Consider the following 27,985-nt stretch of genomic DNA (forward strand, 5'->3'; position numbering starts at 1 on the left):
ACAGGCCAAACTCGCCTGAAGTATATGAGGCAATTTCTATATGTATGTATATGTATGTATGTATGTATATATATATGTATGTATGTATGTATGTATATATATATAGATATATATCTATATCTATCTCTCTATATATATAGATATATATTTGTATGTATATCTATATATATATCTATATATAGATATATATATCTGTATGTATATGAGGCAATTCCAGGTTCCCCTTGCCTGTCAGCAATAGCTAAAAAACGTATAAAGTGAAAGTGAAGTGTTGTTTTTTTGGGGGGGGTTCCGAGGTACGTAATCCAACATGTCAGCCGGGGGAAAATGTAAAGCAGACGAGGTTGAACATCTATGTATTGTACGGTGCGCATGTGGTTGCTGCTGTTGCTGCTGCTGCTGCTGTGTGTGTCGGTGTCTCTCTCACACAAACATACACGTCCAGTATTTGGCCTGCATACGTTTTGGTCGGCAGTGGATCAAGTTGGAAATGGATAAAACAACCCCGCGTTGTTGATGGTTTCATTCTTAAAACCGCAGTTAAGGAACACCGAAGCCTTCCTAATTCATGTTTTCATGTGTCGTGACTGACTCAGCATCATTACCCATTAACTGTCATTCTCGCATGTACAATTATTCCGATATGTGTACTAGTGGTTTGACCATGTCATCTTTTGGCGTCAGAGGCATTTGTGTGCAGCTTTGGCAGAGTACCATGTGTCACGACAGCAATAATTTCATGGCAAAAGCTGTCCTCTCTTTGCTTTCCGTATAATCGCTCAGACGATCAAACAGCACCGTGTGTGGTCGCAGAGAAGATCTTCACCATCTAGTCTCCTGTGTTGCATATTGCGTAACAGTCATGCTTCAAGGGATGCTGCGTTTTGGCTGAAAACCTGAAGCAGAGTTAGTTACTGATGTTAGTTTATGTTTTGCAAGGGATTCTCCTTTCCTCCCTCACTGGAAGTCTCAGTAGCCTGAATCTGATATTTATGGTAGTTGAAGGTAATTGCATTTTGGCAGCTGCGTTGCAAATTTCTTATCTGCAATCTCAGTAGAATGACTCGCAATTTGTTATCAGTGCCCCATGTTTGCTGAGGATTTAAAATGTTTAAAAATGGATCATGGATATATAGTTTCCTTTAAGAAAGGTTTCAGAGTTTTTGAGTAACTTGCCATTTTAGATTTTAGTGAATGTCAGTCCGCATCAGTCTGGCTGCACCTTGCTCACCCATGGTAAAATGGCAACCATTTTTCGAAATGTTCAGAGCACTTGTAACGGCCTTTCACGTTGTTTATTTTTTTTTACAAACCAATCAATCAATCAGGAAAGTAATCAGTAGATTAATCCATAATGAAAATAAATATAAATTGTAGTTGTATTTCAAAAGACCTCCATGTCCACCACCTACAACTAGAGCCCAACTGACATGGATTTTTGGGGGGCCGATACTGATATGGGGAAATGTGATATTTCAGCCGATGTATAGCCGCACTTTACATATGAACTTCTGTAAAGTGCCTGGAAATGTTTTCCTGGAAGGCTTACAAAACTGTGACTCCCGGAAACATTTAGAATAATTATGCCATGATTGATAAAGGCATTCAACAAGAATATGGAGTAACATGCCAGAAAGATATGCCAGCAGGGTGGGTCAAGGGCTGCAGAAGGAAATAAACTGTTCTTGTGGCATTAGGTTTTGGTGCTGATGGGCCGCAGCCTTCTGCCAGAGGGGAGCCGCTCAAACAGATTGTGTCCAGCTGCTATGCTGCAGTCTGCACTTGTCCTTGGCAGTGGCAGCAGCGTACCAGACGGTGATGGAGGAGGTGAGGATGGACTCAATAATGGCCGTGTAGAAGTGCGCCATCATTGTCTTCAGCAGGTTGTAGGGGTGCACCGATTTCACTTACCTGATTGCCGATTTTGTAGAGAGTCTAACCTGCCAATACCGATTTTTACCAATTCAGATTTTTTTCCCCCCCTTAGATATAATTCACAGCATACACAAACATTCTTTGTCAGTCTAAAATAAATAAAAGATTAACAAGGCAGAACTGAAGGCGCCATTCAAATAATAAAATAAAGTATTTTGACACGCCCATGCCTGAGACCCTGCCTAAATTTTTTACCGGTTCTAATGCGTGTGCAAATTAGATGCAAGCAGCAACAATATAAAAGAGAGTGGTCTGCAAAGAAAAGTCTTCTGAAACAAAAATGTTTATTCACCCTCATGATTCTTGCACTTTTTTGGTAATTTCTTCATGGTTGAATGCACTTATTGTCGTGTGGGACAAAAGCGTCAGCTACATGAATGTAATGTTAAAAAACCCAAAAAAAACATGTCGGTCTTCTCCTTAAGGATGCGTGATCTCTCTCTGCTCTGTTAGAAGGGGGGGGGGGGTTGTCTCTGAACTGAACGTGTCTAAGAAAAGTATACATTAGAGTAATTTGAGGACATTCAATATAAAGGGCGATTGTCAGCCTTACAATCGTCTGAGCATGATGGTTCATACCATCAGATGCTAGCTGTATCTTACCGGAAATGGTTCTTAATACTGAACCCTACTATCCAGTGACAGGACACAAGGGTTTTAGCCATTTGTGCATGCAATATAGGCAACTAATATGTTCAGGACTTTTTAAGAGGGTGCACGGTGGAGCAGTAGTTAGCACTCCCACAAAAAGGTTCTAGGTTCAAATCTCTGGTTTTCTCCGGGTAGTCACGCTTCCTCCCACAGTCCAAAGACACTGTAGGTGTGAATGTGAGCATGAACAGATGTTTGTGTCTATAAATTGACCAGTGATTGACTGGCGACCTAGATTCTGATTGTTATTGCGAGTGACTGTAACTTAAAGTTAGAGTTTAACTGAATGTCTATCCATTTCATCATTAGTACCCACATGGATTAGTGTGCGAGCTGAGGTATGGTGGGTTGATGTATTGCCCAAGGACACTTCCCCATGCAGATTAGAGAAGCATATTGAAGGAGTCAGGGATTGAACCACCAAACTTCAGATTAGGGCACAACATGCTCTATTCTACGCCCTCCTGAGCCACAGCCACACAAACACGTGATAGCGCCTGGGAACTCAATGTATCTGATAATGGAGTCCCCAGTTATAGGGATTTCTGGTTTCCTATCCGTTGGGATGGGAGATTTACCTGGGGAGCATCAGGTACAGCAGAGTTAATTGAAATACAATTTCACCAGAACCAAGGCACCACCACTAGTCACAAAAGTCAGGCAGGATGGTCGGTACAGCAATAGGGGAAGAGCGGCTTGGGCGTAAAATCTTTTTATGTAATTTGAACATTATATATTATTAGACCACACGCACGTCAGTTCAGTGAATCTCTATAATGAAGCCTATGCCTGGCTGATCAAAGATTGTTTCTGTAGTGATGTTTTTTTCCAGCACTTTTAACTAATTTCCAGTATTCTATTTCCAGAAGAGAACACATCATTAAATTCATTAAATATTTATCAATATATTCTGTACACAAATTTTGACTCATCTGTCAACTGTTTTATCCTGAGAAACGCATGCCTTGCACCCACCCCCAGGGAAACCAATCCTCCTGTGAACTTCATACACAAATTCCTCAGTCTAATTTGAGAAGTGACACACTTTCTCCCCTCCCAGTCATATCCTCTCCGCTCAGTCTTACTCTGCTCTTGTTGTCTTCCCACTTTCTCCCTGTCTATTTTGTATGTAGCTGATCCTCTTCCCCTCCTCCTTTCTCTTCGTTCTCTTTCTAAGTGTTATTAAATGTACAGTGGACTAATTCATTTGAAGGAACAGGAATAGTTCAAGTTTTTGGGAAATGCGCTAATTTGCTTTCTTTTTTAAGAGTAGCATTAGAGAATCAATTTCAATTTCAGTAGGTGGCTCCTCATTTACTATACAGTACGCAATATTACTCCCTGGCTTTTATTTGAGTGACTCAATGTGTGCGTAAATTTAATCACTGTATTTGTTCTCAATAATCCTATAGGAATGGAATTTACCCGACTTGTTGCAAACTAAATTTACATGTATGATTCAACTCCTGCCAGTGATGACACAAAATTATGTTTTTTGTCTGAAATTTAATTTTACTTAAACATTAACCACTTTTGTTGATGCTGTTACACTGATGTCTGCCCCCTTTTTTGTGTGTCTGTTGTTCAGTATAAAGACCTTTTGTCAGTAACACCACCCATACACACACATGGCAGCTATGGCTCAGGAAGTAGAGAATGTTATCCACTAACCAGTAGGGCTGCAACTAAAGAGTATTTTGATAGTCGACTATTCTGTTGATACATTTTTTCGATTAGCCGAATAGTCAACGGTTATATCTGCTATCCCTCCATCTCTGGGCTCTGGGTTCCATGGCATTTTTTAACTCACCTGCTAAAGTACCTCACCTGCTCAACTCTGCAGACCTGTGAATGTCACCCGGTTGTGTCCAGTCTCTGCCTTAACATATCATGCCCGGTAAACCTCCACAGGAAGGCACCCAGGAGATATCCTAACCAGATGCCCGAACCACCTCAACTGACCCCTTTCAACGCAAAGGAGCAGCTGCTCTACTCCAAGCTCCCTCTGAATGTCCAAACTCCTAATCCTATCTCTAAGGCTGAGCCCAGCCACTCTACGGAGGAAGCTCATTTAGGCCGCCTGTATTCGCGATCTCGTTCTTTGGGTCACTACCCAGAGTTCATGACCATAGGTGAGGGTCGGAATGTAGATTGTACAGATCGACCTTACGGCTCAGCTCCCTTTTCACCACAACTGACTGGTACAACGCCTGCATTACTGTGGCCGCAGCCCCAATCCGCCCGTGCATCTCCAGGTCATTCTCCCCTCAGTTGTGAACAAGAACCAGAGATACTTAAATTCCTTCACTTGGAGTAGCAGCTCTGCCCCAACCCGAAGAGAGCAATCATCCGTTTTTCGGCAGAGAACCATAGCCATGGACTTAGAGGGGCTGATCCTCATCCCTGCCGCTTCACAGTCGCCTGCAAACCGCAGGCACACTGGAAGTCACTGTTCGATGATGCAAACAGAACCACATCATCCGCAAAAATCAGCGACGCAATTCTGAGGTTCCCGAACCGGACACTCTCCGCCCCACGGCTGCACCTGGAAATCCTTTCCATGAAGATCACAAACAGGATTGGAGACAAGGGGTAACCCTGGCGAAGTCCAACACCGACAGGGAACGAATATGACTGGATGGCCCGTAGCACATCGTCCAGTACCCCATATTCCCGCAGTTCCCCCCAGAGGGCGCCCTTGGGGGTTAATGCGGGTAAACGGGGCCAGAGCCGATACTTTTTTCTTAAAAAACCCACAAAATGATGGCTGACGATAACAACAAATTGTGTATTGCACAAATCTTAACACAATTTACATAAAATAAAACCATACCAACTACAATAATTTAACACTAAATATTTTCAGTGCTTAATACAGCAAAATACTCCAGCCCCAAACTCTAACTTCAAACTTACGCCCACACTGTAGCTGATATCTTTGGCATGTTGGCATGGGGTCAAGCAAGCAGTCAAACACGGTGCAGCCCCGTGTGCATCTGCCACTGTCCTGCCTCCAAAGTCTCAAAATTTAACTTGACAAGAGAGCGACTGTCTAGTTGTGTTGAGCAGTTGCGAGCGTGTAGTGTATGCGAGATATATGTAGCGAGCTTTTGGCTCGACCATGTGTCCGCAGTACCTCATGGCCGATTTGCACATGGCCTCACCTCCCCCTAATTTTGTTATGTTTACGTGAAGAAGAAGAACGCCTTCCAGCACACTGGAAAAGTACGAGTGGAAGATGGCCGTGGAGAGTCGGATACGTTCGAGGCGAATGAATACAACTTTATAAATAATGCGCTAAAGCCAATATACAAACGATGCCGTCCTGCATTTCAAACCACGGGAGGAAACACCTGAAAGACAGGCATCCCGATCAGTTCAAAGAATTCAAGGTGAGTTTCATTTCATTTTAACATCATATACAAAACTGTTAAACATCTAATCCTTATGCTGAAATCAGCCCTGCACGTTAACATGTTTTTTGAAGCAACTGACACTATTGCTCACGTTCTGCCGCATACAATGTTAGCCATAGCCGTATGCTAATAACAGTAGCCAACGTAATGTTACAGGCTATTTCGTAGTAAGCTAACATCAGCCATTCAGTCTGTGTCCCGTCAACAACATTTAGCTGATGTTCAGAATATTAAAGGTGTGTGTGTGTCCGTGTGCCTGTCTTAGTACTGTACCAGTAGGCTCTACTGTTTTCTCAATCATTGTCAGACAGTATAACTGAAATCTTTCTCTATCTTTTCTGCCAGTATGAGCCAAAAGAGGGACAGGAGCAGAGTCAGCAAACATTAATACAGCCAACCATATCAGAAGCTCTTCAGAGGCACAGAAAATATGATTTCTAAATCTAAGCTCAGTATTTTTTTCAATATTTGGAAGGCTATATGCCACTGTTTTTTTGGCGTATTAAGAGTTGCCTTACTCTATTTATTATATCTAGAAGCCATGACTTTCAATGGCCAGGTTTAAAAAAAGTAAAGCTGCGCCATAAAAAAGTTGATTGCATAGTATTGCACATCTTTTTTTCTAATTGTTTTAATTATTTGTTAAATTGTTCCTCGTTATATATTATTTGAAGGTTAAATGTCACTATTGTTGTTCAAATATTTCTTTAATAAAGGAGTTATCAATTAAGTATAATTGTTCTTGTTCTTTTTTCTTTACACCATGGTATTGAATTTGGTATTGAGAATCCAGTGTTGCCGACTCCTCAGTAAGGAAAATAGTGGGAAGTGGGAGAGACAAAAAGTGAGTAAAAAAAAAACCTAAATGTTTAGAACTACAAATGAACTTTATTCTGTTGATTCTTGTTTTTTTTAATGTCACAAAATATTCAGTGATTTATTCTCGTGCAGTGATTTATTTTAGACAAAGACAATTTTATATTAACATCCTGCCCTGACTGTAAACCAGGGCAGGATCAGCCAGCGCCAGCGTCGTGCATGCGCGATTCATTTGCAGTCTGGACGTGGAAGGGTGAACGTCATCTCCTGCTCTGACTGCAGCTGGGAGTGACTGCTGCGCCACACAAGGAGTGGGCCACCTATGATTGCTTTGGGATGGGGGATGGGGGATGGGGGAGGGGCCCACGGCAGCACCCGCTGCTCGTTGAGAAGACAGCGATATGTGCTTTTACGTCAGGGTGTCCAAAAGTCTCCAATAATACCAGAAAAAGTCGCTAGATTTGTCGCTTGTCGGTTTTTCGAAACAGAGTCGCTAGAGGGGTCTGATTACTCGCTAGTTCTAGTGACAAAGTCGCTAAGTTGGCAACACTTAGGTGGTATAAGTACCGATTACTAGATTTTTGGTATCGTGACATCCCTAATGTATATAGATATTAATGGCTGAAAGGCTAAGTGTTTGGTTACAACTAAGTCACTGGTTACAACTAAAGTAGACCTCGCAATTGGCTGTCATTTTACACATGATTTATGCCACACTTCTGTCGTGACAGATCTGCAAATGGTTGTGGCGATTTGTCTCTGTCCAGTGTTTTTTTTTTACTCTTAGCTGAGGTATGGCAAGCGAGGTGGCAATTTCTCATGACTTTTCTAATACTTGAGTAGGCATGGACTTGTTTCAGGTTTCAAGGTATACCACGGTGTCAAAAAGCCACAGTACTGCGCTGCCCAGTGTTGTATGAGCAAGAGAGAGAGAGATAGCCGGAAGCAAATGCTGTGCCTTGAGTTTGGCTAATGTGCAGTACTGGTTACATTACTGGTCTCAATCTAATAAATGCCGCAGTGCATACGTTTAAAGAAGACGTCTTGGTGCATCAGAGGGAGACGGCACTTCCCGACTACGGTCTGGACGCCTAGCAGGAAAAGACCAACACCGGCTGCTCTAGAGAATAATTATACTGCGAAACAAAAACAATAGAAATGTATCAGGTGGGAAATGTATGATCTTTATCATGGGCAAAATAATAAACATTACTAGTTCTTAAATGAAACTGAAATATCAGAGAATGGTTTACTAATGCCCATTTTGGCCTAGTAGAGAATTTTTTTTTCAAATTGAAGATACGATGAAGATATAGACAAGGGGATCCGTTGTCTCCATCATAGTCAATCAGTGTCTGTGCTTCTATCTCTGTGTCTATGTCCATGGTTTTGTTAGTACATCCTTGAAAAGTGTTTGAAAGAAAAGACTGTAGACTGAGTTATTTAGTACTTTCTTGTTTCTTATAGTCACGGTGCTAAGCTCCGCTGGGTGATGACGGAGTGCAAGATAACAAAATACCTCACTTTCACCAACAAAACTCATTAAGTAATTAAACTCAAAATATGCTTGTCCTCTTTGAAGATTGACCTCAAAGTAAGTGTGTGTGTGTTGAACACTGTCCGGGTGCTACACAGTTGAGTTCCTCATTTTACTTCCTGACATCATAACATTAATACAGACACAAAAGAATCATATTTTTGCATTTGTGAATTGATTCAGGATAGCACTGGGTAAAAAGAAATTCCACGAGAGTGCTTCAATTTGAATTTACTCTTCCCCTCAGGCCTTTACATGTAATGTTTTCATATACATCAGTTTATTAACATAGTCTGTTTCTATTGCACTCAGTCACCGTTTTTCTATTATCTACACACCATCGAAAATGATTTAGCAATATTTCACATTTTCTGTTGAATTTCATTTTTTTAAATCTTAAATTGAACATTTGCATGAAAACCGGTGGCTGGATAATCACTTAGTATTTACTTTTTTCAGTGCTGATCTCAGTAGGTTTAGTGCTACGACCTGTTAAATAAGCACAGATGCCTCTTCTTAAAGTCAGATACTGATCTCACGCAAGAATAAAAGTAACTGTACATCTTGAAAATGAGTGTCTTGTCCTGATAATTTGTCTACACCTCGGCACTATCCAGTCAGCTACAGCCTGAAGCATCACCTACAGTACATGTTCTGCTTATTTTACATGTTTGTTGTATATAATCTGTAATCTTTTGTGCTTATTTATGAATGTGAAACAATGTCTGGGGAAAGTTGTCTCACACCTGTCAGGTTAAAGGTTACTCTTTGTTTGTAATGTATGGTTGTCATAGTGACAGGATTAGCTCGGTGCTACTGAAAGGGATAGGGGGCAGCTGTGTGTGTGTGTGTGTGTGTGTGTGTGTGTGTGTGTGTGTGTGTGTGTGTGTGTGTGTGTGTGTGTGTGTGTGTGTGTGTGTGTGTGTGTGTGTGTGTGTGTGTGTGTGTGTGTGTGTGTGTGTGTGTGTACTATTCTTGAACAGCTCCCTCTCAGTTGTACATAAAGGATCTATTTTGGTGATGTCACCTTTCTCTGTCCCTCACGCGGTCCTCTTGTTTTGGAGAATCGATTTTCTTTTCAGAAACGGGTTTTAAAAAAGACAAGACAAGTGGGTATTTGATTGTCGTTTTAAAATACAAAAATTTAAATTGAAATGCAATTTTCATGGTCAAAAAGGGATGAGCGAAATTTAACAGTTTGATTTTCATCTATTTTGAATAACAAAAAATAAAATCACTAGAAAACAGAAAAACAAAAAACACCTTTCTCATATTCTCAGACCAGATGTGGTTATTTACGAGGCAAGAGACGACGCTGAAGTTAGCTTCCAAATCACAGCTTCCGATTCTGCAGTTAAAACTTAACTTACAACACTGAGCAAAATCTGCACTGGATTGTCAGAGAGAGGCCAACGACTCTTTAAAACAGTTTGAAATTCATGAAACCTTTATTATATTTGTGAAAATGAAAAATTTCATGGCTTTTTTTTGTACCTCTAGACCACATTGCACCAAGTCTCACTACAACACTATACCCTCGGTGTCACAGATAAACAGCCTGTATTAGTTGCAATTGTGCAAGCTGTCCCACATGAAAGCGATTAAGCTTTGTGTCCGAGTTTGTTGTCCCCTTCTTTGATGAAGATCCTTGGCAGATCAACTGCAAAATGGATTACCAGCATCGACGATGTGAAGCAGAGGAATCCATTCACCAGGAGAGAGAGATGTTGCCATTTGCTGCCGCTCATCTAATCTTCATAAATCCTATGCTCCCAGAAAAGCCACTAGGAAGGAAACATTGCTCCTGCAACTCCTCTGCAGTTCAAACTGAGGCTTTTGCTCCACTATGCAGAAAAGCTTGTGTCTCTGGCTCAACAGCTAGTTCAACGGAGAAGGAGCAAAACCCCACCATTCCAGTCGGGTAGTGTTCCCTTGGATACCAACTGGACCACTGTCCTTCTCAACTTCAGGCCAACACCTGTGTTGTGGATCTATGACGTCACTCCAGCAAGCTTTGAGGGCATTACAATCATGTGGAGAACGCAGGGAAGTGCAGTCCATTTTTTTTTTTCTGTTGCTATCTCAATCTGCGAAGCCAAATTGTAGCAGACTATGGAGATGGGCCTCGAAAGTCAGCGAGCCCGAAACCCGCCTTGTGAGAAAGGAAAAGACAAATAATTGGAAAGGCACTATAAATAGCAGCAATAATACAAAATATGAAACATAAATTACTGTGTGTGTGTGAGTGTGATAGAGTTGGGGTGGGGTGGTAGGTGGCAGCTTTTGGGAAGAAGCTGTTTTTCAGTCTGTCCGATTTGCATTTGAGTGTCCTGTGTCATCTACCAGATGGAAGGGGGGACGAGTCTCTATTGATGCAGCTGGCTTTCTTTTGTAGACGACTGGTGTAAATATCACTGAGAGGTGGGAGTGTGGTCCCGTGAACCGCTCAGCTGTCCTCTCCACCGGTTGCAGCACCTTAGTGGAATACAGTATTTCGGGAGGCTCACGATGTTGGCTCTGTAAAATTCATCAGCAGTCGTTGTGGGACTGTTCTACTTTCTGTAGGAGTCTCTGCTGGGCCTTCCCCACCTGGTAAGATATATTTCTAGACCAGGTGAGGTCAGACGAGATGTTGACTCCCAGAAACACTCCACCCTCTTTACCTTCTCCCCTTGTATACAGAGGGCAGACTGCTCAGAGCAGTTAGTCCAGTACCATCTCATTTGTCTTCATGGTGTTCAGGTCCAGGAGTGTTTTCCTGAAAATCATTTTTTGTCAGAACTCTGAGTTTGTTAACCCAGAGAAGATGGATACCCTGGGTTTTCCATCCCAGAAAGAGAGTGAACTTAAACTTTAGGTCAGTTACGATGGTAACCGACTCTGAACTGAACCTGCTCAGTGGCATGTTTTCTTTAAAAAAAAAAAAAAAAAACTTTCTCCCTATCTCCTCCCTTTTACTGAGGCTGAACTAGAGGATTCAGACGTGCTTTCATTCCCTGACGACAACTTAGTAGAACGTTAAAGTTTTTCCTCACAATCTCACATGCACATAATCCTAAATCTTTTTGCAAACTGGAGTTTTCTGTACAACAAGTTGAAATAGCGACTGAAATTTAATTTGTTTAATATTTGAAATATGATTAAAACCATATGCCTAACCTATCTGCACTATATTCATATAATTCATATTCAGCTGCAGTCATGTTATTTTTGGTGCCCGTGGGATTGCATCTAAATTAAAACTAATTATATAACAGTGTACGTTTTTTAGACTTGAGCAACAAGAATCGAACTCTGGTCGCCCGTCCACATGACAGCATTACACCAACATGTAACACAACAAACATGTTAGTGTCCGAGTTCTTACAGTACTGATCAGACATGTGGCTATCAAAAATTAGCAGCACAGTTAGTACTTTGAACAGTATAATGCAGCATTAAAAGCAGATTCTCGTTCTTCAGGTAGCAACACAGATAGGACTCGGAGGTCCGTGAACTTCTCAAACAATCAATACGTTTACCCAATGGTCAAGTTTGTAATAAGCACACATAACTATCTCTTCCTAGATATGTTTGCCCCTTACTTGGATCGCTTCAGAGTGACCGGTGTGTTGGAGATCCATCTGGCTTTCCAGCTCTGGTGATGGTCATTTTCCACTCTGTGGCAAGTGGTGACCGCCTCGGCGTGCAGCGGAGCGAACAGCAGCTAACAGACTTCGCAGAGCTATATGTACTGTGTAACCTGTGAGTCGCACAGTCACTGAAATGAAGATGAAATGTATCAATATGAAAATGGCTTTAAAAAAAACACTCACCCACAGCAAGGCGATCGATGACTGCAACAATGTCAGAGTGAAGTCTCCGTCACTGTTATGGATAACAAAAAAAGGGACATATCAGGCGATGTGAGACTGGCATGTTTTCTGCTGGTGCTGGATCAGTACACTTTTGTTCATCATTATTTGACATCTCTTCTCTGGCATGTAGAGCAGCTTATCACCAGCTTTGTTAAGTAGAGCCTGACTGTCACGACTGAGCAGGAACTGGACCCAAATGCAAAGGTGATGAAAAAAATAGGATATTTAATAATAAAACGAAAACAATCAAACCAATGGTGTCCACAAGATGTAGCAAAACAGGTAATCCAAATACTGGAGCCAGGGGGAAAAATGCAGAAACAGACTGGGGCAAATAGCAGGAACAGACCGGGCCAGACAACAAGAAAAAACAGACGAACCAACACTGACAAAGGGAAGCACAGAGACTAAATACACACGAGGAGGGCGGGGCTAATTGAACACAGGTGAGACACATGAGAAACAGGTGCAGACAATCACAGGGGCAGGAGACACAGGAAAAAACAAGACACCAGAAATTAGACACAGGACAGGAAGTGAAACAACACAAGCAACTAATTCTAAATAAAACAGGAAATGAAAACACAAGATCATGACACTGACAGATACTGGATTTTTTGGGCCGATGCCGATATTAGAGTAAAAAATTTCTATTGATATATCGTCCGTTTTTCTTTATATATACATTGGAAAGCTGATATCAACACATGACACGTATACATATTACAATGTATATAACTGATCATATAAAATATTGATCTGTGAAATAAATGTGGTGAAGTTAAAATTACAATATTTCCCTCTGAAATTTAGTGGACGTACAGTATAAAGTAACAGATTAGGCCATGGGAATACTCAAGTACAAGCAGTAGAATGGGCTAAGATTCTCACACATTAGCTTCCACTCAGCTGACAAGGTATGTTACAAGCTACACGGTTAGCTTTCCAGCTTGCCAGCTCTGCATCTCACCAAAGGTAACAACATAGCGTGAAATCAACACTCAACAGACTCAATCAACCACCGCACCGTTGCCTGCTGCGCTGCAGGAAGATGCTGATGTTAACCTTTCAACCTGCTACACTACTGACTGTTCTGACACGCACTGTAGCGTGCTAACAAGCATGAGTGACATGCCGGTTGTCTGGAGCAGGGTTAACAAATGACAGTTACATGATGGAGGGAAATGATGCATTGTTCATTAACTTCCCTGTATGTAGTTCACAAACTAGTTACAGCAGAAGGCTCCATTAGATAACTGTTCTTAGCTGGGCTGCAGACAGCACTGAGAGTATAGTAAACAATCGAGTCGGAGTGCGCTCTGCTGGACAAACTACGTAATGACACAATTTATAAATCACCCGAGCATCTTTTTCTGCTTAAAAAAAAAAAAGTTTTCACATCGGCGCATATCGGTGAATATATACACTAGGGACTGGTCTCTCTCCCCGCAGGTCGCACGTGTCCTTGAACCACTCCCCTGTTCCCTTCTTCACCAATAGAGTTCATTTGAAACGAGGACCACTCGAGGAATCGAGCACCCATCCCTAATATACGCCGATACAGATATTTCTTTGATAGGCCCATATCGGCCAACCGATAATCGGTCGGGCTCTAGTGTTAAAGCACATCCACCTGACCTTCACTACACCAACTTTGCACCTTGCCACGGCACGAGTGCGCATGTGAGGCTTGTTGTATGATTGAAACTGTTTGTTTTTTTAAACTGCACAAAGTGACCTGCAGTAATTGAGTCGCAGCGGCCCTAATAATCCTTACTAAAACAAGAGGGCCTTCGTCTGCCTCAAGCTTGTCGGCGTTCTGCCCCTAATAACAAAAAATAAAATCTCCACTTCTTTTTTATTGCTATTTTGAGAGTTTCCATCCATGCCTCATCTTAATCAGCAAATGGAATTAACCCAATTGTCATCACTGGACCTAAGTTCTTGGAAAACACCTTTGGCAGACGTTTATCTACCTCAGAGGATGATTTGTTGTTGAAAATGTAATTCCATATGATTTTTCAAGATATATTTGAAAAATATTTCCCATTTGGGTTGGAGTTGTCTGTCTGTCTAAACAAATTTTTGAATCTACCGTAATGATATTTCCAGCCTTCCTACTTCCTCTGTCATTTCATCTGATTTATCCCTACCTCTTTCAGTCTGTTCTACATCACTCTACTATCTATAATCACATTACTCTCCCTCTCTCTGTCTGTCTGTCTGTAGATTTAAGGGAAGACGGAGCAGACCCTGCCTTCCCTGACTGGAGAGGGAATCACAACTACAGTTTCAGCATTATAGACCATGTTTTCCTCCATCATGCAGACCTCCACTCTTCTCCTTCTCAGCCCAATCTTCCTTCTGTCTCTCCTCATCCCCACCTGCTCCACCCAAAGTGAGGCTGACCTCAGCGTTCAGACTCGTTCTGGTCGAGTCCGTGGCATCCGCTTGCCAGTCCAGGACCGAAGCTTTGTCACTGCTTTCCTGGGCATCCCCTTCGCAGAGCCACCAGTAGGAAAGCGGCGTTTTCGTCATGCTGAGCCAAAACGTCCATGGACAGGGGTATACGAGGCCAATTCCTACCCCAATGCCTGCTACCAGTTTGTTGACATATCATTCCCTGGCTTCCAGGGCAGTGAGATGTGGAATCCCAACATGGAGATGAGTGAGGACTGTCTGTATCTCAATGTCTGGGTGCCCTCCTCACCTAGACCACATAATCTGACTGTCATGGTGTGGATCTATGGAGGAGGTAAGTGGTCATAACTTTCCGATTCAGAATATCTTTCTCGTAAGACTCATTCTTTCAGTGGACTTGCAGTTGGTCTGCAAATAACAATTATAAAGCCCTTTTTAAGATAATTTAAAGTCATGTCATATCACAACTTATCATTTGCAATGTAGGACATGGCAGCCCTCTCACACTGTTATTTGTCATTGCAATCGAGCAAGTGTACATGGTAAATAGCAGTGAGCTGCATTTAAAAGAAAGAGTAAAAGGTGAAACAGATTTACAACTACAAGTAAACTTATAAAACAGTGAGATAATTTGGCCTTAATTATGACAGTGCCACAATCCATTGTGTTTTCAGGTCAAATTTGACCCATTTTGAATACATTAAGAATTATTATTATTATCCATTATTATTATTATATATATTATTATTATTATCCAGTAATTTTTTTATCTGCTAGTAGTTTGTTGGTTAGACCACATTTTAATCAATGTCCAAATCGTTTATAGTATAAAATTGGCTATTGGCTTTAGATATACAGTATATTTTATCGTGATTATCGTGGTCAGAATAGGCAAATGTGTTATATGAACATGAAAGGATAAAGATAAATAAAATAATTCCCAAAATAAAAGATATTTCACTTACATAAAAAAGGAGCAACTGCTGTTGCATCGGTTGTGTTATGGGTAAAAAAATCACCACATTTACTTTCTTTTGAAAAAAAGGAGAAAAGAAAATGTATTTCCAATAAATAATTTTCTGTGTAAAACAGTATAAATATTACAAAGTATTATCATACTATTCTTATAGAATATTATTTCTATTATCTGTGCCTCTATTTTCGGTCGTCATGATGGTTTGGCAGCATTTACTATGTATTTTTTTGTACACGAAAAAACAATAATTGCATCTGGGTCAAACACTGACTTATAACACCACAGATGTAACTTAAAAAAAATAAGTATTTAAAGGTGAACAATATTTGCTTTATTATATATAGTAGGCCATTGTTGAGTATGTAATGAAGTCTTGTTTTGATTAGAAAAAAATATTTGGTATGTTTCGCACATCTACTCTTCATAAATAGTTCCAGTTTGACTGAATACAACAAGGAGGTTAATCTGATACATTTTACAGTTCCCTTCCTTGTAAATATGTTGGAGTATGGATAGCTCTTAAAAAACTGGATCATTTAATCATAAAGATGTTTTCGGATAACCATGTTTTCCTTTCTGATACTGATTCCGATATCAGCCGATAACAACAATCCAATACCAGTGCATTTAAGGCAAGGCAAGTTTATTTGTATAGAACATTTCAACAACAAGGCAATTCAAAGTGCTTTACATAAAACATTCAAAGCATTGTGAAGAAAACATGAAATAACATTAAAATACCATTAATATAAAGAGAAAATAAAACATGCTGAAGCAGAATAAGAAGGGAATAAAAAGTTGCAGTGCAGTACAAGAAATGTATTAATAGTTTATTTACTGAAAGGCAGCGGCAAACAGAAAGTCTTCAGTATGAATTAACTGCAGCTGTATAATTGACTTTTTGGGGAGACCTGTAAGGAAGATGAATGCATGGACAAGTTTTTCCAAATCCTGCTGAGACATTAGTCCTTTAATCCTTGATATAAAATCCTTAGGTTGATAGTAGGCTGACTTCATAATTGTTTTAATGTGGCTGTTGAAGTTCAGGTCTCAGTCCATGATTACACCCAGATTTCTGGCTTGGTTTTCAGTTTTTTACATTACCATTTAATGCTGGGTGCTAACTTTAAATCGTTCTTCCTTGGCTCCAAAAACTATTGTTTCAGTTTTTTCTTTGTTTATTTGAAGAAAAAGTCATTGATTTCCTCAATGCATTTACTTAGTGCTGGTATTGGACCATAGTCCCCAGGTCACATTGTTATATAAATATGTGTGTCGTCTGCATAATTATGGTAAAATATTTTGTTGTTTTTAATGATCTGAGCCAGTGGCAGCAAGTAGATTTTGAACAAAAGGGGCCCCAGAATGGAGCCTTGGGGAACTCTAAATGTAATTTTTGCCCGCTCTAATGTGTTATTACCTGTACACACAAAGGAGTCCCTGTGCCTGGGTCCCACCCACTTTTCCAGTCAGTCTAGTAAAATGTTGTGATCAACTGTGTCGAATGCAGAACTGAGATCCATTAAAACCAAGACTGAAATTTTGCCACTGTCTATGTTTAAGTGGTTGTCATTGAACACCTTAACAAGAGCCATGTCTCAGTGCTATGGTGTGGTCTAAACCCAGACTGGAAGACATTAAAACAGTTATTTATTGCAATGAATTTCGGTCAGCTGCTTAGAACAGCTTTTTCAATGATTTTGCTCAGAAGTGGGAAGTTTGTTCATTAGTGAAGTTGTCCAAATTGTTGTTTTTTTTTAAGAGTGGCTTGATAACAGCAGTTTCTGGGCCTGTGGGAAGACACCTGAGAGAAGAGATGTGTTTACAATCTGTAGAAGATCAGAGGCCATGCAGTTTGAAACATTTTTGAAAAAAGCTGTTGGCAGAATATCAAGGCAACAGGAGGAGGATTTTAGATGTTGTATAATGTCCTCTAAGTTTTTATGGTTGTTCGTATTAAATTCTGTCATGATATTGAAATCGATTTTAACTGAATATATGGATAACACATGTCCTGCACCTGATGTGGAGGCACTGACTGCTTGCCTAATTTTCTGAATTTTGTCATCGAAGAAGTAAGCAAATTCATTGCATGCCCTGGTGGAAACAAGTTCAGGGACTTCTGACACAGGAGGGTTTGTTAGCCTGTCATCAGTATTGAACAGGGCACACGCATTATTGTTGTTTTTGGCAATGATGTCAGAGAAGAGGATTGCCTTGCATTTCTCAGTTCCAAGTTGTAGATGCGTAGTCTTTCTTTATAGATGTTATATTGGACCTGGAGATTTGTTTTTGCCACCTGCATTCAGCTTCGACACTTCTCCATGGCAATCTTTTTTCTACCAGAGACCACTTGTAATTTTAACATTGAAGTTATCAACAAGCTCAGTGAGGGTGAGTGTGGAGGAGAGAGCCTGAATAAACATTTCACTGGTATTTTCAGTGATATACTGTTTGGTGATTACTTTTCTTTGAACATTTGTCTGCACAGAGATAGCACTCTAAAAGAAAACACAGGAATGATTAGAGAGAGCAACATCAATCACCACAACCTCAGACATGTTCACACCCTTGGACATGATTAAGTCCAGAGTGTGACCTTTGTTGTGTGTGAGTTCCATCAAATGCTGAGTCAGTCCATAGTTATCAAGGACACAACATAGTTCTTTAGTCCCTCTGTTCAGGGGTTTGTCAACATGAATAGTATAATTGTAATCAGTTGTTCAGCACTGTTATTTTGATCTTACCAAGTTTCAGTTAAGAAAAAAAAAAATCAAGTTTGTGTTTGATAATAAAATCATTGATTAAAAATGTTTTTCCTGCCAAAGACCTGAAGTTTGTTGTAATGCTGCCATAGCTTTTAAAAAATAAAATATTTATAAAGTATTAAACAGTAGAGTAACAGTATAAAACAGTGCAAAAGCAACTAAATAAATCTTGGAATAAATAAATGTCGACATGCAGCTGTATCTTTCACTGCAACTGTATAAAACAATAGGGGATGCAGTTCACAGTTTTACTTTTGGGACATTCCAGCAAAAAAATATTGCAAAATTTCTGACATTTTCTCTGGCTCTGGCTAAAGCTATACTACAGGAAATCACTTCTGCTACTGCAACTTTGGAGCAGCTAACAAGTTATTTCTGGAAAAAGAAAATTGCAGTTTTATCTGTCTGAAATTACTTTAATGACTTGTTGGGGTATCGTTGATGCCTGATCTGGCTTTATCAGCAGTATCAAAGGCATTTCCGATAATGGTATTGTAATCACAATATCTCTAATTATAATCACCCTGGTGACATTTATTATTGAGGTAACAAAAGTTTTTTTTCTACTGTTGCACGTTATGATACAATTGATTATTTTTCTGTGATATTACATTTTTCTAGGCTTCTACAGTGGCTCTTCTTCACTGGACGTGTATGATGGTCGTTACCTAGCTCAAAGTGAGACAGTCATTGTGGTTTCCATGAACTACCGTATCGGTGCCTTTGGCTTCCTAGCTCTGCATGGGTCCTCTGAGGCTCCCGGTAATGTTGGTCTGCTGGACCAAAGGATGGCATTGCAGTGGGTACAAGACAACATCCATTTCTTTGGTGGAAACCCCAAACAGGTTAGTGTCTCACTGTTCTATTATGCCTCTGTGCTGGTGACAGCCGTAGCCAGTGCGACTGTGTAGAGAGGTGGTCCACAAACTGGAAGGTCAGAGGTTCTGATGGCTATTATGACAGAAAAGGCGCAGTTTATAGCAGAATGAATGAATGAGAGTGTGAATGGGTGAATGTGACATGCAAACTTTCTTGCCACAGCTCGCATTGATGTGCCATCTTGGCTAAGCTGCACAACCTGAGCAACTTCTGTTGGTTGTAGACACCGCCTCATGCTACCTCTAGGGCTGAGGACACTAACAAAATTCAAAGGTGACCAAAACAATAGCCAGAAACGACGAGAACAGAGGAACGGTTTGTGGTCACCACCTGCAGAACCACTCCTTTATAGGGGTAGTCTTGCTAATTGCCTCTCATTTCCACCTGTTGTCTGTTTCATTTGCACATCAACAGGTGAAATTGATTCACAATTAGTATTGCTTCCTAACTGGACAGGTTGATTTCACACAGGTGTGATGAACTTGGAGTTACATTGTGTTGTTTAAGTTTTCCCTTTATTTTTTTGAGCAGTCCATTTACCATTATCTTTTTGGGTTGTCCTTCCATCTGGCCCACTCTTGTAACACTATATCAAGGGAATAAAATGAGGGAATTGCTTCAAATTTGGCACAAAGGGTCACTTCATGGAGGGATTCATGAACTGATTCGATCTTGATGGTCCATGGTCAAGGTCACTGTGACTTCAATGAAAGGGATAGTTCAGTGATTGTGGGGTTGTATGAGGTACTAATATATAGTTAATATGTTACCTTATGGAGATGGTGATCAGCGCCGTCATTCCACGGAGTTTGGATGAGAAGTGTATGTAGTCAGAGTTACAGCAAATCACAGTAAATCTGTTGTACGCTAAATAATGTATTTTCTCACTGCACTAGTTTGCTGCCAGACAGCCGTTCATTTTTGCCCTTTTTCTCAAGCGTACGGCCATTTTTTACTATGCCAACTCGCGCCGGTGCAGAGCAGCAGAGTATCACTCCGTAGTTCTTTTTGTGTATACTCTGGTTAATAAAAGGTATCCTCTTACGTCCACGGTGAAGGGCATGTCTTCGTCGCTTTCATAATCACTCATTTTTGTTTCCTTGTGTCTCTTAAATCAGTGTTGAACAGCTGATTTGTGGAGTAATACGCTCCTGCTCTGCACTGGTGCGTGTTGCTGTAGTAATACATGGCCGAAGTACACTTGAGCAAAAGTGAAAAAATAAACAGCTGCCTGGCGGCAAACTAAAGCAGTGAATATATACATTATTTAGCATAGATTTAGTAGGCATTTAAAAATGTGGCGAAAAATACATTTTTCTGCGGTCCCCTCTGCAACAGTAGAGGGGACCCTATCCCTTACCCAATATCCATAAGGTAGCATATTAAACTATGCATAAGTACCTCATAGAACCCTACTTCAAAATCACTGAGCTATCCTTTTAACACATCTTTGGCCTTGTGAGTACAATATCTTCAGAAAACCTTCAGGAAATCCCTTCATGTGACATCATAGTGTTCTGCAAAACACTATTATGGCATTGTTAAATGCCATAACTGTGAAATTGTGATGATTTTGCCTTGTCTTGTTAGAGTAGTACAAATGTAAGACACTAATCTTATTTTTAATCAAGAAATTAAATGCAAGATAATTTGGATCATATTCTCTCTATTTGCACTTTTTCTCGTTACTCGTTGAACAGGTGACTATCTTTGGTGAAAGTGCTGGTGGGGCTTCAGTAGGATTCCACCTGCTTTCACCAGACAGCCGGGCTACCTTCACCCGTGCCATTCTTCAGAGCGGAGTCCCCAACTGTCCCTGGGCCTCAGTCACCCCTGCTGAGGCCCGCAGACGGGCCACACTGCTGGGGAAATTGGTTGGCTGTAATGGAGGCAATGACACTGAGTTGGTGGACTGTCTGCGGAGTAAAACTCCAGCGGAGCTCATCGACCAGGAGTGGCAGGTAATGTTGATTCAGTTAGAAGCCAGTCAGCTACATTTGCTAAAATCTTCAATGATCATTATTCTAGGAAATGTATCTATTAATTAAAACTGCAAGCAGTGATATGCGGGGCCCTTGCATACATGCAAGTCGGGTTGTGTAGATTTCACTTCCCTGTGTCCTCAATTCAAAATTGCAAACTTCCTGTTAGGCTTAGGTCATCAAGGCACCTGTCTTTAAGGCTAGAGATGATACATTTGCCCCTGAAATGTTATACATGTAGTTGAAATAGTAAGGAAAATTTGTAGGGGATGCTATGGAGCCATTTTGCAATACACAAGCCCAAAACCCTAATCAGATGAAACTACTCATTGTTTGTAATGTGTGTGACAAGCTTTGTGTGTCTTGAAGCATCCCTAACCCTTAAAAGTGGTGAATAATGCTTTGCCACAGTCACAATTTCCGACTTACAACAAAACCTTGAGTATAGTTTAATCGGTAAAGTCTTTTCTATATGTTTTATATATTGTCACACTAAAATCAAAATGGCCGACTTGCTGTTGGTTGTAGAAAATGAATGCCTGAGCTTTTTTGTAGGTCTTGACAAGATACATGTGCCTATCAAATTTTGTCCATCTACATCAAATTTGAAGCTTGGGGCCGTGACTTTGAAGCAGCCCTAACCACGTAAAAAAACTACTTCCTGTTTCATGGCAAATCATACATCACCACAGCCACCTCCTTCAAGTTATACTAAAACCTTGAGTGTTGTTTAATCAGTACAGTCTTTTCTATAAGTTGGAAAAGTTTGAAGTGGATCTGATTAACTACCTAGGAGGAGTTCGTTTTTGTAGGTCCTTACATGGTTCATGTGCCTAGTAAATTTCGTTCATCTACATCAAATTTAAAGGTGGTGGACTTGACTTTGAATTGTTGTAGGGGGCGCTATTGAGCCGTTTTGAACGAATTTGACTAAAAGGCCATTTATAACATCAGGAAGTGCTCATGTCTGCCAAGTATATAGTGGGGCGTATATAATACACCTCACCTGCTGCGTTGCTGTGGTGACGCATGCTTCGCCATGAAACAGGACTTTTTTTGTAAGGGGTTAGGGATACTTAAACAAGCACGAAACTTGGCAAACGCATTACAAACGAGAAGTAGTTTAATCTGATATGGGTTTTAGGATTGGGTATTGCAAAATTGGCTCCATAGCGCCCCCTACAAATTTTCAAATAATAAACCCCCCCTGACCTACATGTATGAAATTTCTGTTTCCTGTGCTCTTTGTGTACTTACACAGAATAGACTTACAACAAAACAAACATGGTCCCTACCCCCATGCCTCTTGGTTTGGATGCAGTTGATACAACACACCCCAGTCAGCACAGAACAGCTGCAATGCCTGCCATTCCTGTTTAACCGGCTTTAGGATGAACAGTGTAGATCAGAGGTGCCCAAATTCTTTCCTATGAAGGGCCAAAAATAAATCTGGATGGAAGGCCATGGGCCAAAAATAAATGTTGATGTTATGTGAAATTACATTACATTAAAATGTATTATATATTTTTTAGAAAATTAACATTCTAAATAAAACTTATTTCAAAATAATAAAATACTACTCTTTAATCTGATTTACAGTAATCGATAAACAGATCAGGACAACCAGGATTCAAAAGAAATACAGCTGTGTAAAGCAATTACAAGCAGAAGTTTGGTGGTTCAAAATCAGATTTCTAAAATGTCCAAAATGCACAAGTGAGTTGATTTTAAGAAAGTGTTGTATTTTGTTCCAGGAGTCAGGTGCACAAACACTAAAAGCAGTTTTTCCAAGTTCATTCCTAGCTTGTGGAACATGAAGTAAAAGCTAGTCAGCAGAGCGAGTATGATAATGTCCCTCTGAATGACAACGTAGTACTGTAAGGTAAGATGGTAGTTTTCCAACAAGGGCCTTTGAGTATCACGTCTGTCTGGGAGAGAAGTCCATCCAACCCCGTCATATAAAATACAATGATGCGTACCACAGACATTATCGGTTATAAATCTCAAGGCGGAGTGATAGACTGAGTGTAAAGATTTATGAGTTGAAGAGGACGAGCTCACATTAATTCACATTATCCATCATTTGCTCACGAATATCTTGAGCCATGTCCTCCACGCGGTGGGTAACGGTGTTCCGGGACAAGCTGATTCGGCTGACATCGTCTCAGCAGCCACAGTCAGACACCCTTTCACAAAGTCTCTGCATGAAAACGCTTGTCCACTTCGCAATCAGCGCGGATATCTGATAAGTTCCCTGGGTTGCATTTTCTTGTGCTGATGACGGCTGCAACAAAGCACGTTGCTGAGTATTAAGTTTAGCTAGTAGGTCATTTGCTTTCACCTTTCCGTCCTCGCCGCTGTAGTTTAAAAAAAACGAGGGAATGTTTTGTTTCGTAGTAACGACGGATATTTTATTTTTCAAAACAGCCACTCACTGTCTGCAAATGAGACAAACTAAAAAAATAGTCGTCTTGCCAATCTTTTCTAAATGTTCTTTTGTCAGTGTGCCACTGCCTTTATCCCTCCATCTTGACTGAAAGACTCAAAGCCAGTGACATACTGTAAGATATACGCACTGCACTTGAGGGGGAGCTAGAGAGAAGAATACCGTAATTCTTTGTAGCAAACAGCTATTTTATCTAACCTGACTGCAATTGTGCCTCAACCATATACATATACCGGTATGCTGAAGCCTCAGCACATCTTTTTCTACACATTCAATTGGCAGAGCTCATATTGCACTCTCTATTTAAGCTTCTTTAGCCTGCCTACTCGTCCTGCTTTCACTGCAAGCCACTTTGCAAGATATCAGACAAGAGAACAATCAAGCTATTAATGTCTGCGTTTTAAGTTGCCCAGCTGCTTGCCATGCCAACCCCTGCATGGTTGCTTGGCTGAATTAACAGTGGCAGCTAATATCATTATCAATCTTATCCTCCAAATCAGAAATCCTTGTTATAGGCCATAAGCACACTCTTAGCTGAGCTAAAGAACCCGCTCTTGGCTCAGCTAAGAGCCTGCTCTTGACTCTCTAGCTCAGCATGTGTGACCAACTGTTAAAAACCTCAGTTATTTTTAACCTCACTCTCAAATCACATGTTAAAATCATATGTCTAAAAAAATTCACCACTTGCCCCATGTGGGCAGTCTTGTGTTTCCTCCTTCAAGCTCGGGCCCTCTACCAGAGGCCTTTAGCCACTGCCTACAATTCTAAGGACAATTTACTGGAAACCGATAATAACTTAGCATCTTCCTCTTCGACTCCTTGCACCTGGGAAAAATCCAAGTTGACACCGTTGCGACTAAAAAAAAATTAACAGACATTTCCTAAGAACTTTTTCTCAAGGCTGAGAGTAGCTACGTGTATAATAGTTGAATCAACTGTCTGCAGCCTCCTTGTATTCAGGGTAATTCAGGGTTTCTTCGGTATTCTCCATGAATACAGGTCAGCGTATAAACCAAATCACCAAGTTCAAAATCAAATAAAGAACCTGCTGGGTCAATGATGGTTGGATCGTTCTGTTAGGTTTAGGCTTAAGCAGGACCAAAAATGCAGGTATGGGGGGGATTTAATAAACGAAACAAAAGAATAGACCTCCAGTCTTACAAGGTCAAAAATAAAAAAAACTCAAACTTAGGAGATCCAGGACTCACAGAGGTGACACATGGCATGGCTTCACAGAGAAACAGGGCTACACAAAGCTACACAGGGATGAACAGACGATCCAACAAGAACAAAGACAATATACACACAAGAGGGCACAGGTGACGATACACAGGTGAGATCAATTTGGAAACAGGTGCAGACGGTCACAGGGAAACAGAAGAACTGTGAGGTAACAGATAACTAGACACAAGAGCACAGGAAATAAAATACAAAATATAACAGGAAATACAAAACTCAGGATGAACGAAACAAAAGGGATCACAAGAAACAGAGACACACAAGGAAGGGCAATCACCGAAATAAAGTTACAAAAGTCTATAAAGAGTTCTTAAGTCTTTTACAAAGGTCCAAAAGCCGCCTTGGTCGTTGATACATGACACAATGACACATTTTGATTTGTCATTCTCTTCTTAACAGGTTCTGCCATGGTCAGCCCTCTTCCGGTTTTCATTTGTGCCTGTTGTGGATGGCGAGGTTCTGCCTGACACTCCTGAGGCCATGCTCAACTCAGGCAACTTTAAAGACACTCAAATCCTCCTTGGGGTAAATCAGGATGAGGGCTCCTATTTCCTGTTGTATGGAGCACCGGGATTCAGCAAGGACAACGAGAGTATCATCTCCAGAGAGGACTTCATGGAAGGTGAAGCTCACTTACGCAGTGAGAAAGAATGGGCATGGACAAGAATTAATATATTATCCATTTAAGAGAAGGGTCCTCTGCAAAAGTAATGAAAAGCTTGTTTAGAAGGGACCATAGATGGATCCAGCAGTAACAACATAGAGCACAGGTGCTGCGGAAATGGTAATCACATTATCACATTGATTCCATGTGAGATATGGTTGAGCAAAATGGTCCATATAATAGTTATGTGTGTAGTTCTGTTAGTCAGTTATACAGTAATATTAAAAACAGTTTTTTCTTTTTTAAAGTTTGTTTTCATTTTTCTTTAACAATTATTGCATGAAACATCACAAAACAGAGTGATATATTTATGTAACTGTTCATATAATTACATAAACAGATGGTTCTCCATAATCATTCTGTTCATGTGGCTAATCAGAGATAAACATATAAATCCCAACTTTCAGATTCCATCAACCAAAGATATGTCTAATACAATAAAAATGCACATAACAACTTCAAACTTTTCCTTTTCCAGGTGTCAAGCTCAGCGTACCACATGCTAATGATATTGGCTTGGAGGCAGTAGTGCTGCAGTATACTGACTGGATGGATGAGAATAATGGGGTAAAGAACCGCGATGCCATGGACGACATCGTGGGCGACCACAACGTCATCTGCCCACTGGCCCACTTTGCTCGCTCCTATGTCCAGCACAATGCCCTTAAGGCTAACTTGGGAGGAGCTGGCTCTGGGGTGGTGAACAGTGGAGGAAACTCCCAAGGTAAGATATTGTGCACGACTGTGTTTGTGTTCCATTTACCACAGTTGTCACCAGTACAGAAGTCTGGTTTTACTATACAGCTTCATGAGTAGAGCCATTGTGAGTCCTGAAAGCTACTTCTATTATAGTTTAAGTTGTGCTGTGATCTGGATCAACTGATCCACCAGCTGGGCCTGTTTATCACCACAGTGTCTCCTGGGAGATCCCAAGTTATTCCCAGGCCTGATGGGATAATTAATCGCTCCAATGAGTTCTGGGTCTACCTGCAGGGTCTCTTAAAGACTGCCTTCTGAGCACATGAGTTCCATAATCAGATGCCCGAACCCCTCCCATCAGATGTCCAAACTTTTAATCCTATCTCTAAGGCGGAACTGAGACATACAGAGAAAGCTGATTCTCAGCTGCTTGAATCTGCTATCTCATGCTTTTGGTCTCTACTTTAGAGCTTGTGATGGTAGGTGAGGGTTAGAACATGAATTGTTTGGTTAAACAAAGATTTGCATTACAACTCAGCTCACAATGTGCAAATTGCTCAAAACTCAGTTTACCAAAATGGTCCGGTACAACGTCTGCATTACGGCTGATGCCGCACTGGACTGCATGTCTATGTAACCCTACGTCATCCAGTGACTCATGAACAAGACCCTGATATACTTTTACTCTTTCACTTGAGGCCGCAACTCCCCCCAACCTGGAGAGAACAATATTGTTTTCCGACAATGAATCAAAGCCAAACTGTTATTTAGGATGTTAAAATGACCTGTAGTTCCTGTCGTAAGATATAAAAGGCAAAAAAAACTTTCATGAAAACTGCATGTCTGCCAATAGCAAAACCCACATATGACTGCAAAGTACCTTCAGGAAGGTTTAGCTGAAACAGAGTGGTGGTATATTGTTCTACTGTTGCAACGTCTTAGTCTCCTGACCTTAACATCACTGAACATCTGGGTCAATCTTAAACATGCTGTGCATACAAGACAGCCAAAATATCTCAGAAGTTGAAGTGATCAGCTTGGAAAAGTGGGTGAATAAATCAAGAATAGAAGGACTTTTGGCACAAAAAGCGTTAACCTTTTTAATGTTTTCTGATTCATACTTAAGCATCAACAAATACAGTACCTGTATTATATAGTTTGTTATTTAAGAGGCAATTTTACCAGCATCTGCACAGATTTCCGAATCATCATTCACAAAAAATAACCACTCATCCTTTTCTCCGCCTGCTCCTAAAGGAGGGGTCTACCTCTATTTGTTTGACCACCGAGCATCCAACCTGGCCTGGCCAGAGTGGATGGGTGTGATCCATGGCTATGAGATTGAGTTCGTCTTTGGCCTGCCACTTGAGAAGAGACTCAACTATACTCTAGAGGAGGAGAAACTGAGCCGACGCATGATGAGATACTGGGCCAACTTTGCAAGAACTGGGTGAGACATCATTTTTTTTGTCTCACCTGGCTTAAGTTCCTCTGGCTAAAGGAATATGTAACTCTGCCTGTGTGTCTGCTCCTGGGTCTTTCATCAGTTGGTCAGCCAAATCCTTCAAAAGGAAACGTAGATAGATATTAAAGAGACAAAAGGCTGTTAGACTGCGTCTGTTTAGCTTAGTGGACTGAGTGTTGTGACGATGTTGAATGTAATTTTTTATTCAGTGAGATTAATAATCTAACCCCC

At 40.7% G+C, this 27,985-nt stretch overlaps 1 protein-coding gene across 2 annotated transcripts in view; it reads left to right on the forward strand.

Annotated features, from left to right (window-relative positions):
• Positions 1-27,985, forward strand: part of ache (acetylcholinesterase) — a 33,303-nt gene that overhangs the window by 566 nt on the left and 4,752 nt on the right. Inside the window, exons 2-8 of one of the 2 annotated variants that reach the window (XM_035630073.2) lie at positions 1,698-1,827; positions 14,445-14,970; positions 19,002-19,225; positions 20,960-21,220; positions 25,326-25,548; positions 26,069-26,314; positions 27,547-27,739. In XM_035630073.2, coding sequence (XP_035485966.1) covers positions 14,523-14,970; positions 19,002-19,225; positions 20,960-21,220; positions 25,326-25,548; positions 26,069-26,314; positions 27,547-27,739 — 1,595 coding nt within the window. In that variant the 5' untranslated portion in view covers positions 1,698-1,827; positions 14,445-14,522. The remainder of the gene's footprint in view (positions 1-1,697; positions 1,828-14,444; positions 14,971-19,001; positions 19,226-20,959; positions 21,221-25,325; positions 25,549-26,068; positions 26,315-27,546; positions 27,740-27,985) is intronic. The other variant, XM_035630061.2, reaches the window with a different exon arrangement.

Source organism: Scophthalmus maximus, chromosome 1 (assembly GCF_022379125.1).
Source record: "Scophthalmus maximus strain ysfricsl-2021 chromosome 1, ASM2237912v1, whole genome shotgun sequence".
NCBI classification, from domain to species: Eukaryota; Metazoa; Chordata; class Actinopteri; order Pleuronectiformes; family Scophthalmidae; genus Scophthalmus; species Scophthalmus maximus.